Source organism: Dermochelys coriacea, chromosome 16, assembly GCF_009764565.3.
Source record: "Dermochelys coriacea isolate rDerCor1 chromosome 16, rDerCor1.pri.v4, whole genome shotgun sequence".
NCBI lineage: Eukaryota > Metazoa > Chordata > Testudines > Dermochelyidae > Dermochelys > Dermochelys coriacea.
This window is the reverse complement of record NC_050083.1, coordinates 24,025,477-24,038,010: the sequence shown is the minus strand read 5'-3', so window position 1 is coordinate 24,038,010 and position 12,534 is coordinate 24,025,477. Positions and strand designations below refer to the sequence as shown.

Sequence of the window (12,534 nt, the reverse complement as noted above, 5' to 3'; positions counted from 1 at the left end):
TGGAATAGTTAATAGATGGGGAGGACCACATTACCCTAGTCAAGTGTAGTAAGGCTGCCAAACTGCCAACATCACTGCACTTCAGAGAAGTAAAAATAAAAAGATCTGTTATTTCCTCTACTTTGCTTCTGGGTGAGCAAGTTAATCTCCCAGCTCTAGAACATTACGGGGGTAATTCTCAGTGACAGCATTGATAACAAGGGTTGGGAAGGACACAGATGAGCAGCTGAAGGTCTTCTTTGCTGCTGAACCCAATTGCTAATCCCGCTAGTCTCCAGACATGGCTGGTGGTTCTACAATAAAGTGTTTAATCAGGGTTGTTAGGATTAACGACTTCCTCTGAGGAGCTGCTCTTACACCAGTTATTTTCCCTTAATCACAGTTTAAAATTTCAAGGTTGCTTCTGCTCATCGCTCTAATCCTAAAAAAACAAAAAAAAGGGCAAGATGCTGGTGCAGTCATACCTGTCCTCTTTATTGACTTGGGAGTAATATGATCTCTGCCTAATTGCTGAATAGAAGGAGAAGGCCTCATTCAGGTAGCTCGTTTCAGATGTCCGCAGGCTGTGGGAGAAACATATTACCTCACGGCTCCATGTATAGGTTCCTGCCACCCGTACACCCCACCACTGACACGCAAGATGATTGAGTGGGTAAAATATGCTCTCTCTCAAGTGAGTGCCACATAAAAGAAGCAAGTTTCCCAATCCCAGCACATGATTGAAGGAGATTCCAGAGCTTCAATTTTATTTCAGACAGTCTAAGGAAGTAGCCAGCAATAAAGATCAGACGTCAGTACCTCATGCCCATATGTACCGGTGATATATTAACATGGAAGATTTAAAGGGAACAACAGTTTAAAATCCCAAACTAGTAACTAAATCACTATGCAAAGTCAATGCAACAGATATGGAAGACTTTAAAGCGACCCTTGAGGTCGAAGAAGCAGACCTTTAGCACTGTCAATAAAACTAGCAGAATAATATTTGGGCATGAGGGTCATCTTTGGGATCCACTTTTTGATTCTGCAATGAATCTTCCTGGGCAACAAATGCTGTGAGTGGCCCCTCCTGAGGCCTTCTTGTACCACTCCTGAGGACATGCCTACACTAGAAACATAAGTCAACTTAAGTAAGGTCAACTTACAACTACTGCAGTAATTACTACTGTGGTTCACATTCACAATACCCTATTTCTGTTGGTGGTGCGTGTCCTCACAAGGAGTGTTTCCACAGACTTGAGTGGGGCAGTGAGGGGGGCTGAGAGTCTGGCCAGCTGTTGGTCTGGGAACCAGAAGTAGGGATCCAGGGGGCACGTGTGCTCCGAGCTGGGAGGACAGCCCGACTGGGAGCAGGGAACCCAGAGAACAGCGGGGCTCTAGCTGGAAACCCCCACCGACCCCAGTGACAACTGGGCTTTCTTGTCAATTTCATGGTTCCAGTATGGAGCTGCAAAATTGACAAGAATGAGAGCCAACAGCAGATGTAAGCAATGCAGTGCCACATGGACACTGCGTCACCTTAACTACATGACATACACCCTCCACCTCTCAGGGAGGCAGAGTTATTATGTTGGTGTAAGAGGGCACTTACATCAGAGGAAGGAAGGCTGAAGTGTGTACCCTGACTAATTAGGTTGACGTAAGCTGCCTTACATCAACCCAACTCTGTAGTGCAGACCAAGGCTCAGTCACCTGAGTACACATGGTTCCTCCCAACCCTATCCTTCACCATTGGCTCAGGAAGGAAATTGTTCTGGAACTACCACCATGTATGCTGTATGGTGCCATGAGCAACACCACTTGTCTCCAGCAGGCACAGAAATAGATTCACTTACTAATAATGGTAGTAAAGCTGCCCAATCTTGGAGGCAATTTCCCCAATCTGCCACCTCTTCAATCCATATCGATTGTCCAGTACTTGTCTATTTCAAGCAAGAGAAAAAGAAGAGTATTAATATATCCCATGCATTTCCCAGAACAGCAACACATCCAAGTCCAAGTCAAGACACCATTCTAAGACCAAATCCTGTTTGCCTTACTTACATAGGTATTCGTAACAACAGCCCTTAGAGAAAGTTTTATAATCTAACATGGCATTTACAAGCCAGCTCTGGCAGAGTTGTGCACACATTAGAAGCGGCACATCACAAAACAAGGGATTTCACAGCCCCAAAAATGTGTGACAGCTGGAGGGATCGTGTTTCACAAATAATGTGAAAGAGGGTCACAGCTTCCTGAGAACACTCAAGAGAGCTGGGTACAGTGAGATGTAAAAGGTCAGCTTGTGTAGCAGCAAGACATTGCACCCATTCTACATGGGCACATAGGTGCACCACAGAGACCCTCAGCAGGTTAAGGCAGTGTGCATGTAAGCAGTCTGGATTTTGTTTTTTTTTTTTTTTTTTTTTTAAAGGTTACAATAAGAAAAGATATGCAACATTTTTTGGTTTAAATTTTAAAATTTAAACTCTTCAGGGCAGGGACTGTCCGCATTGTGCTGTCTCAGCACAGGATGAAACAGTCCAGGCCTCTGGGCTCTACCATAATACAAAAAACACTGCAGAATTATTTGAAGATGGTTCTCAGGAACTCTTACCTATGCTGCTGTTGAAATTTCCAGAGTTTAGTGTAAACATCAAAGGTTCGCCCAAAATAGGACTGCCACTGCTTCTGCCCATACTGAGGCAAATCTCTGCAACAGACGAATGCAGAATAATTGCAGAATACATCAATCAGCCCAGAGTATGAGACGCAAACTCAGTCAGAGATTTTTGTTTGGATGGGGCGTTGTTTGTTTTAAAGTTAACATTTATATTCTTAAAAAACGGCTTGTGATTTTCTATGACCAGTCTACACCTGCAAGTTCGTGTTCTGCCTCTGTGGGTAGACCAACTACAACACAGGAAGAAGAGGTCCTGGGTTCAGGCTGCAGGCCAGTACTTGGGTTCATACTTCCTACTGGCACTGCAGAGTTAGGGCAGGGGCACTTTGCTAGAGACACCACACTAAACTGGGTCATCAACTCAAGAAGAAGCTTCTGCTGAGTGAGTCAGACAGAGAGACAGACAGACAGACATGTATTCCCATACCCCTTATGCTCAGGCAGAATTATTTGGCCCCTGCATAGACAAGACTGGGCATTTCATTAACACTAAGATTCCCAGACAAAACTTGAACAACCTGAATATTTGCTAATGGTCAATTTATCACCAACTGAGAATGGGAGAGAAGGGCAGAGTAATGCAGAAATCTGGTGCCTTGAACTGCCTGGCATCATTACCACCCACCCTGTGCAATGTCATATAATCTACAAAGCAACACTAGAATCAGAGGCAGGAGGAGGATAGGCTGACACCAGCTGGCATCACCAGTCCTTGGGACATACCTTCTTAATCCCCAAAAGGCTATTTTTGCCTCAGAGCAAAGACTAGTAGCAAAGAACTGCTACCTTTCTTCAAAATCACCCACACACCACCCCTACAAATACACTGCCCTGCACTGCAGCATAAACTCATTTTCACCTGCACAAACGCACACAACTCTCCCAGCATAACACATCCCACACACAAATCAAACCACCAGTATATACAATAACCCCCAAAATCATTCTGAAGCCTAGAATGTTTATTGGGTCACCATGAAGTGATGGAAAACAGCTACCAGTACAGCTGAGAGATTTTTTTTGCTCAGAATATCACCAGATTTAGTCTTCACTAGGATTCAGTCTGTAACCACCCAATTTTAAGTTATCGGTCATTTTTGGTTTTTTGTTGTTTTTAAACTCATCTTTATGAATTACACTTGTGCAACTACAAAGGCTTTTAGCTGCCAGTACATCACTATAGACTGTGCATTTATAATAGACACAAGATACGATGACGTACTTGCCTCATCCTGCTACGCCCGGAATTAGGGGATGGCTGCCACAATATGCAAGTACAGCAACAGCTGGAGGGAGCTAATGCCATATGTGAATTCACAGAATGTGTTTACATGAAGTAGGTTGGTGGGCCGTGCAGATGCAGACACACATGTGCGTGTGTATAGATGCATGATTTGGAATGGAAAGGAATTCCTTATTTTCCAAGCTCTGTAACTGTGCCTTTTTACCACAAGGTGTCAGGTCTCTTGACATCTTGCAAAACACAAGACACTCTCTCTACATATTTACTGGTTTCAGAGTAGCAGCCGTGTTAGTCTGTATTCGCAAAAAGAAAAGCAGTACTTGTGGCACCTTAGAGACTAACAAATTTATTAGAGCATAAGCTTTCATGAGCTACAGCTCACGAAAGCTTATGCTCTAATAAATTTGTTAGTCTCTAAGGTGCCACAAGTACTGCTTTTTTTTTTTACATATTTACTGTAACCCTGAAAACTCCTCCTAAAGGAAACAGCAGGGTTCTTGCAGCTCCTATGCTCACAAGCAGGCAACTGGAAACTGCAACAAAAAGCAGTTATATGCACCAAATACTAAATGAGATACTAAATATCATCCACATATCATCCACAGTCAGAAACATACTGTGAAGACTTCAGTTTTGCCCAAAAAAAGGAGGAGATTTTGGTACAACACATCATTGTTTGGTTACTCTTAGACACTGTTATGCAGCCACTATTACTGTCGGCAGAAATGGGAAGTTAATAGTCCGTGAAATGAAATTAAATGGTCCACAGTGATTGCCCCATAAGCCAAATCTCCTTGAAGCTTGTGCTGTGTAACGGCAACTTTGGTATGAAACAATTGTTTCTAGACTCCTCCCTAAATTACAAAAGGCAGGCCCATTTTCCTAAAGCCTGTTCTATTCCAAGGCAGAGAGAATATTGATTTAATTCAAAGCTCTTGTGGATGTCAGACTGCGTTTTTTAATGCACAAGAGGGATTTAAGAGGTTACACAGAGAAATTGCCCTATATTTCCTCCTGGGAACTTCTGCTATAAAAAGCTATAACAGGCTATAAAAAGCCAGTTCACCTGGAGCCTCCGTTCCCACTTCCCCATAGCACTGAAGGAGATTCACCCTTCTAGTTGCAGACATACACTTAACTGGCTGGGAGCACAATGCTTAGTGTACACAAAAGGACATGGAATGTCAGATAGAATGAGGGGGCCACAAATCGCATTTCACTGAGATTTAATGTGACAACAATATTTTGGGATGCCATGACAATGTCTCCAAAAATAAGCAGTTAGGGCAAATCAAGAATAATCCCCAATTCAAATATTGGATTAGACAAATGGCTCTCTCCATTCTTCATCAAGGGCCCAACCCTGCCAGGTGACAGACAGTTGAATACCTCTCAGTCTTAGGCCCTATGATTCCATATGCAAACCAGTTATCCAAGAGTCAGTGGAGTCAGCTGGCATATGCCCATACCCAACCCTCATCAGCTCACATTGTAACACTACAGCACTTATATGAACAGAACAAAGGTGAGTGGGGTGACAAAGCATCACACTTACTATTGAAGACACCTATGCAAGAAACAAAATGGCAGAACTCACATTCCATGGGACATTCTGTGGAGGCAGAGTTAAGGTGGTTTTGCTACCTTTACTGTGAATTTCCATGTTTTTGAATATATTTGTTAGTAGCTACATAAGGATTTTAATCTTTAAATTACCCAGACATGCTCCCAACCTTAATTTCACCCTAACAAAGAGCCTTTTGTGAGGGTATCACAAGGAGCTTGGCATGAACTCCATGGAGAAGACAAAAATATCCTAGCTCCTTGAAGTCAACACATTCAACACAAACCTAGGGTGGAATTTCAAGACAAGCATACCGCCCACATGAAAAGCTACCCACATTTCAAGAAGGCATTACATTTAGTTGTTTTTGAATCAGGTCAAGAATTTTCTTCAGAGAACCCTATCCCAGATCAGTAAATTGGCTCACCTGCTTACTCTACATACTGAATAGCCGATCATATCTTCTATAAACAGAGACATTCTGAAGCCCCACTCCCAACAACAACTTCAAAAAGAAGGACAATTGTAACCTCAGAGGATCAAAGATCTTTAACAGAGTCCAGCAATGCCCCTAAGATGGGCTGTTGCAACATGAGAAGGAAACCCCCTCACCTCTCCCTTGCCACTACATGGCCTATGACTAATTTTTACAGGAAGATCCCCTCCCCTCTCAGAAGCAGAGCTGTGCCCAAATGCAGCCTCTTGCTGATCATGCCAGGCTCTCTAGAGGAATAAAAAGGAATAAGGCAGCAGAGTGGGATTTCCACAGTGGAAAGGAGCAACATTGTTGTCTAATCTCTTTAACAGCACTCCAAGTGAGTTAGGAAATTAATATTGCCGTGCTTATCAGCCAACTATTTCCCACACAGCATGAGGGAAACTGGCTGACTCATTTTATGCAAAGTGAATCAGTTATTGGCATTATCCCTACCAGCCTGGAAAATCATTTCAACAGCTGTTGCTATCATGATGCTGCTGATGCCTGAGAAGTTAGGCAGGAATTGGCCAGAAAGCAGGTCCTGCCAGACTCCATTAGCTGCTCGTAGGGTCTGAAGCAAGTGGATGGAGTCACGTCTGAATGGGATTCCATATGGTCATAGGGCCTACTGTGAGAAGCATCATGAGCTTCAGGACACCTCATGCAATAAACAGGACAAGTTTGCTTCAGGAAATCTTAATGAATCTTAACACTTGCTTTCCAAAGCATCATAATCCTTCCAAACTTTAAAGCATTCTCTCTGGCCACAGACTCCCCAGGTTGTCAAGCAATAGCTGTGGAGCATCAAAGCAAGCCCTTTGCTACAATCCTCATGCTGCTTTATCCCCAGCCCCATCCTCCCCAGGGTTGAGAACATTCCTCACACCTATTGCAGTGACCGCCCCTGGCTCCAGCTGACCAAGCAGCAGCAGCAATTCTGCCCTACCAGACCAGGATGACAGGTTAGTTTAAGCAGGAGGCTAAAGTGGGGAGATCCTAGAAGAAGCCCTCCTCCTCCCCTCCCCCAAGTAGTCTTCACATTATTTCAGCCATTTCACATCCCCCACAAAGAGAGGAAAATTTAGCTTTAAACAAGGAAAAAATCAGGCATTCACATACTACATTCTTTACTTGCAACACTCTGAATGTGTGTATCACCCCTCACGTTTTTGTACATGTTGCATCTCTGTGCAAGTTAAGCATTCCTATAAAATCCAAAGTTTCCTGGCTATTTCCGTGCTTTGGATTCCCTCTGATTAATGGCCTATTACAATACTTCTATCCTTGCAGCATGTACATGTTGGGCCACTATTACTTACAGAAACTCCTGTGTATCTGCACATTTACATTTCAAGCAGCAGGCAAGCCTAATCACAGCTGGCATAGCCAGGTACCATGCCATTCCTGGGCTCCCCTGGGAACAATGAGGGTCTCCATGGAAACTGCACCAGCACTTTTGATAACACCCTAACAGCATAATAAAATTTCATTTGTGACAGTACATCACCACAGCACCACCAAACACTGTTCTGCAGGGAAGAGCAACTCTGCCATTACCACCCTCTCATCCATTTGTTGCCTTGTGATCTGCACATCATTCATGCTGCCTTCCTCAGGAACTGCCCTCATCAGTTTCATCAGGACCTTTTTGTTTGGGTGTGCAAGACGGGAAAGAGGAGGATAAGTACTATTTAATTACACACAAACTATTATGGTAATCTCTTTCGAATATTACTCTTTCGAAAATCACAGTGCAGGATGCAGAAGTGACAGACAGATTTGCCATATGGGATGGCTAGTGCAAAGAAAGGAGTATCCCAGCCACTGAAGGATAGGCAAAATATGCTGAAGGGATTGACTAAGAACAGTGAAAAGACATTCAGTCGTTATCTAGAATTTGCTATTAAGCCTTGCAATTTTAATGGTAAAAAAATGTTTTTAAAAATTCAGATTTTAAATCTCTCTAATGTTAAATAGGAATGAGTGAAATCCCACAACTGCTTCTGGGGCATGGCACACACTGTGGGTGTAGTTTGTTTGTCTGTGTACTGCATTGGGACAGATGATGGATAAAGTTGCGGTGAACTTTAGGCCCCATGTGGAAGTTTTCCCCAGTTCTTGCTATGACCTGCTTTACGAGGTGTAGCACTTCATCTTGTGTGTTCAATAATTCATTTTCCATCAGCGGTTCCAACCACATTGCTGACAGAGGCCAGAGTTGCACTGGTTGAAAACGAGTTAAGGAATATTCCTTTTGGGTAACCCCACATGGAAGCTGTCACAGGGACATGTCTCAGACTGAATAAAAGACCTACAAAATCCAGGGAGATTCTCAGCAGGCCTGCAGCAGCAATGCGAGGAACAAATGCTACACTTGAATTTAACAGAGAAGCTTTCCAGAATGATGTGTAACACTTCGGGGGGGGGGGGGGGGGGGGGGAAGTAGGTTTATGTGCTTGTCTGCTCACAATCATAGTCACTCAGCCAGGACCCCCTTTGCTTCCCATACCCAGATATTAGGACTGTGCAGTAACTCACCAAGGGGCACAACCTCCTCAACAACAAGCCACTGTGAGCTAGAAACTGCACCAGCAACATCAACAGCACTGCTTCAGTGGGGCGGGGGGCAGCACCCCAGATCAGAGGCTGGCAAGACCCTGGTTCCATAATCTCATGGGGGAAGAAGGTTCAGCCTGACCCTCCTGGACCACACAAGCAAGGGGCCCTCCTCCTGAGACACACTGCCAGCTGCCTTAAGGAGGATGATCTGGAAGGGTAAGACAGGAGCACAGCCTTCGATGGGCCCACATCAGGAGCGACTTAGGGAGGAGATGGACCTGTATGAAGGTCAGGGGTGGAGTGTTTGCAAGATTCATAGATAGATTCATAGATACTAAGGTCAGAAGGGACCACTCTGATCATCTAGTCCGACCTCCTGCACAGCGCAGGCCACAGAATGTCACCCACCACTCCTATGAAAAACCTCACCCATGTCTGAGCTATTGAAGTCCTCAAATCATGGTTCAAAACTTCAAGGAGCAGAGAAGCCTCCCTCCAGTCAACCATGCCCCATGCTACAGAGGAAGGCAAAAAAACCTCCAGGGCCTCTTCAATCTGCCCTGGAGGAAAACTCCCTCCCGACCCCAAACATGGCAATCAGCCAAACCCTGAGCACATGGGCAAGATTCACCAGCCAGATACCCAGGAAAGAATTTTCTATAGTAAATCAGATCCCATCCATCTAATATCCCATCTCAGGGGATTTGGCTTATTTACCCTGATTATTTAAAGATCAATTACTTACCAAAATCCAATTATCCCATCATACCATCTCCTCCATAAACTTATCGAGTAGAATCTTAAAACCAGATAGATCTTTTGCCCCCACTGCTTCCCTTGGAAGGTTATTCCAAAACTTCACTCCTCTGATGGTTAAAAACCTTCGTCTGATTTCAAGTCTAAACTTCCTGGTGGCCAGTTTATACCCATTTGTTCTTGTGTCTACATTGGTACTGAGCTTAAATAATCCCTCTCCGGTATTTATCTCTCTGATATATTTATAGAGAGCAATCATATCTCCCCTCAACCTTCTTTTAGTTAGGCTAAACAAGCCAAGCTCCTTGAATCTCCTTTCATAAGACATGTTTTCTATTCCTTGGATCATCCTAGTAGCCCTTCTCTGTACCTGCTCCAGTTTGAATTCATCCTTCTTAAACAAGGGAGACCAGAACTGCACACAGTATTCCAGGTGAGGTCTCACCAGTGCCTTGTATAACGGTACTAACACCTCCTTATCTCAACTGGAAATACTTCGCCTGATGCATCTCAAGACCGCATTAGCTTTTTTCACTGCCATATCACATTGGCAGCTCATAGTCATCCTATGATCAACCAGTACTCCAAGGTCCTTCTCATCCTCCGTTACTTTAATTGATGCGTCCCCAGCTTATAACTAAAATTCCTGTTATTAATCCCTAAATGCATAACCTTACACTTCTCACTATTAAATTTCATCCTACTACTATTACTCCAGTTTACAAGGTCATCCAGATCCTCCTGTATGATATCCTGGTCCTTCTCTAAATTGGCAATACCTCCCAGCTTTGTATCATCGGCAAACTTTATTAGCACACTCCCACTTTTTGTGCCAAAGGTCAGAAATAAAAAGATTAAATAAGATTGGTCCCAAAACTGATTCCTGAGGAACTCCACTGGTAACCTCCCTCCAGCCTGACAGTTCACCTTTCAGTATGACACGCTGTAGTCTCCCTGTTAACTAATTCCTTATCCACCTTTCAATTTTCATATCGATCTCCATCTTTTCCAATTTAACTAATAATTCCCCATGTGACACGGTATCAAACGCCTTACTGAAATCTAGGTAAATTAGATCCACTGTTTCTCCTTTGTCTAAAAAAATCTGTTACTGTCTCAAAGAAGGAGATCAGGTTGGTTTGGCACAATCTACCTTTTGTAAAACCATGTTGTATTTTGTCTCATTTACCATTGACCTCAATGTCCTTTACTTTCTACTTCAAAATTTTTTCCAAGACCTTGCATACTACAGATGTCAAACAGGCCTGTAGTTACCGAGATCACTTTTTTTTCCCCTTTCTTAAAAATAGGAACTGTGTTAGCAATTCTCCAATCATATGGTACAACCCCCAAGTTTCAGATTCATGAAAAATTCTTGCTAATGGGCTTCCAATTTTGTGCGCCAATTCCTTTAATATTCTTGGATGAAGATTATCTGGGCCCCCTGATTGAGTCCCATTAAATTGTTCAAGTTTCACTTCTACCTCATATATGGTAATATCTGCCTCCATAGTCTCATTCCCATTTGTCATGCTACCATTATCCCTAAGATCCTCTTTAACCTTATTAAAGACTGAGGCTAAGTATTTGTTTAGATATTGGGCCATGCCTAGATTATCCTTGACCTCCACTCCATCCTCAGTATTTAGTGGTCCCACTTCTTTGTTTTCTTCTTATTTATATGGCTATAGAACCTTTTACTATTGGTTTTAATTTCCTTTGCAAGGTCCAACTCTACTCGACTTTTAGCCTGTCTCACTTCATCCCTACAGGTTCTAACTTCAATAAGGTTACTTTTCTTGCTGATCCCTCCCATCTTCCACTCCCTGTATGCTTTCTGCTTTTTCTTAATCACCTCTCCGAGATGCTTGCTCATCCAGCTTGGTCTACAACTCCTGCCTATGAATTTTTTCCCCCTTTCTTGGGATGCAGGCTTCCGATAGCTTCTGCAGCTTTGATTTAAAGTAATCCCAGGCCTCCTCTGCCTTTAGATCCATAAGTTCTTCAGTCCAATCCACTCCCTAACTAATTTCCTTAATTTTTGAAAGTCAGCCCTTTTGAAATCAAAAACCCTAGGTACAGAGAAAAGGAGTACTTGTGGCACCTTAGAGACTAACAAATTTATTAGAGCATAAGCTTTTGTGAGCTACAGCTCACTTCATCGGATGCATTACAAATAAATTTGTTAGTCTCTAAGGTGCCACAAGTACTCCTTTTCTTTTTGCGAATACAGACTAACACGGCTGCTACTCTGAAACCTAGGTACAGATTTATTTTTGTTAATCCTTCCATTCAGTTTGAACTGAATTAGCTCATGATCACTTGAACCAAGATTCATAGATACTAAGGTCAGAAGGGACCATTCTGACCATCTAGTCTGACCTCCTGCACAACACTAGCCACAGAATCTCACCCACCCACTCCTGTGAAAAGCCTCACCCATGTCTGAGCTACTGAAGTCCTCAAATCATGGTTTAAAGACTTCAAGGAGCAAAGAAACCTCCCTCAAGTGACCCACGCCCCATGCTACAGAGGAAGGCTCTTCCAATCTGCCCTGGAGGAAAATTCCTTCCCGACCCCAAATATGGTGATCAGCTAAACCTTGAGCATATGGGCAAGGTTCACCAACCAGAAGCTACAGAAAATTCTTTCCTGGGTAACTCAGATCACACCCATCTAATATCCCATCTCAGGGGATTGCCCCCTACAACCATTTAAAAAAAAAAAAAAAAAGAGGTCCTCACTACTCACCAAAACCAAATCTAAAATGGCACCCCCTCTAGTCGGTTCAGCAACTACTTGATGAAAGAATCCATCAGTTATCGCATCTAGGAAAATCTGAGCCCTATTATTATTACTAGCACTCGTCCTCCAGTCTATATCTGGGAAGTTAAAGTCTCCCATGATCATGCAGTTTCCAGTAGTATTTACTTCATTAAAAACATTAATAAGGGCTCTATCCATATCCAAATTAGATCCCAGAGGTCTATAGCACACCCCAAGCACTATCCCAGGGGAGGCTCTAATAGTTTTCTTCTCCAATGTAATTTTTGGCCAGACAGACTCTGTTTTATCCATTCCATCACTTCTTATTTCTTTACATTCTACCTCATCATTGATATACAATGCTACTCCACCACCTTTACTTTTATTTTGGTCTTTCCTAAACAGCACATACCCTTCAATATCTGTAGTCCAGTCATGACTGCTATTCCACCATGTTTCTGTTATCCCTATAATATCTGGTTTCACTTCCTGCACCAGTAGCTCTA

General features: G+C 43.1%; 1 protein-coding gene across 9 annotated transcripts in view; it reads right to left on the bottom strand.

Annotated features, from left to right (window-relative positions):
* The window catches only part of SCAI (suppressor of cancer cell invasion), a 103,133-nt gene that overhangs the window by 28,749 nt on the left and 61,850 nt on the right, over positions 1 to 12,534 (bottom strand). For all 9 annotated transcript variants that reach the window (XR_006275970.1, XR_006275971.1, XR_006275973.1 and 6 more), the window contains 3 exons: positions 2,597 to 2,692; positions 1,836 to 1,922; positions 465 to 563 (listed from right to left, as the gene is read on the bottom strand). Coding sequence is in view for 4 of the 9 variants with exons in the window: in XM_043498544.1 (XP_043354479.1) it covers positions 465 to 563; positions 1,836 to 1,922; positions 2,597 to 2,692 (282 nt within the window). In the remaining 5 variants the exon portion in view is untranslated. The remainder of the gene's footprint in view (positions 1 to 464; positions 564 to 1,835; positions 1,923 to 2,596; positions 2,693 to 12,534) is intronic.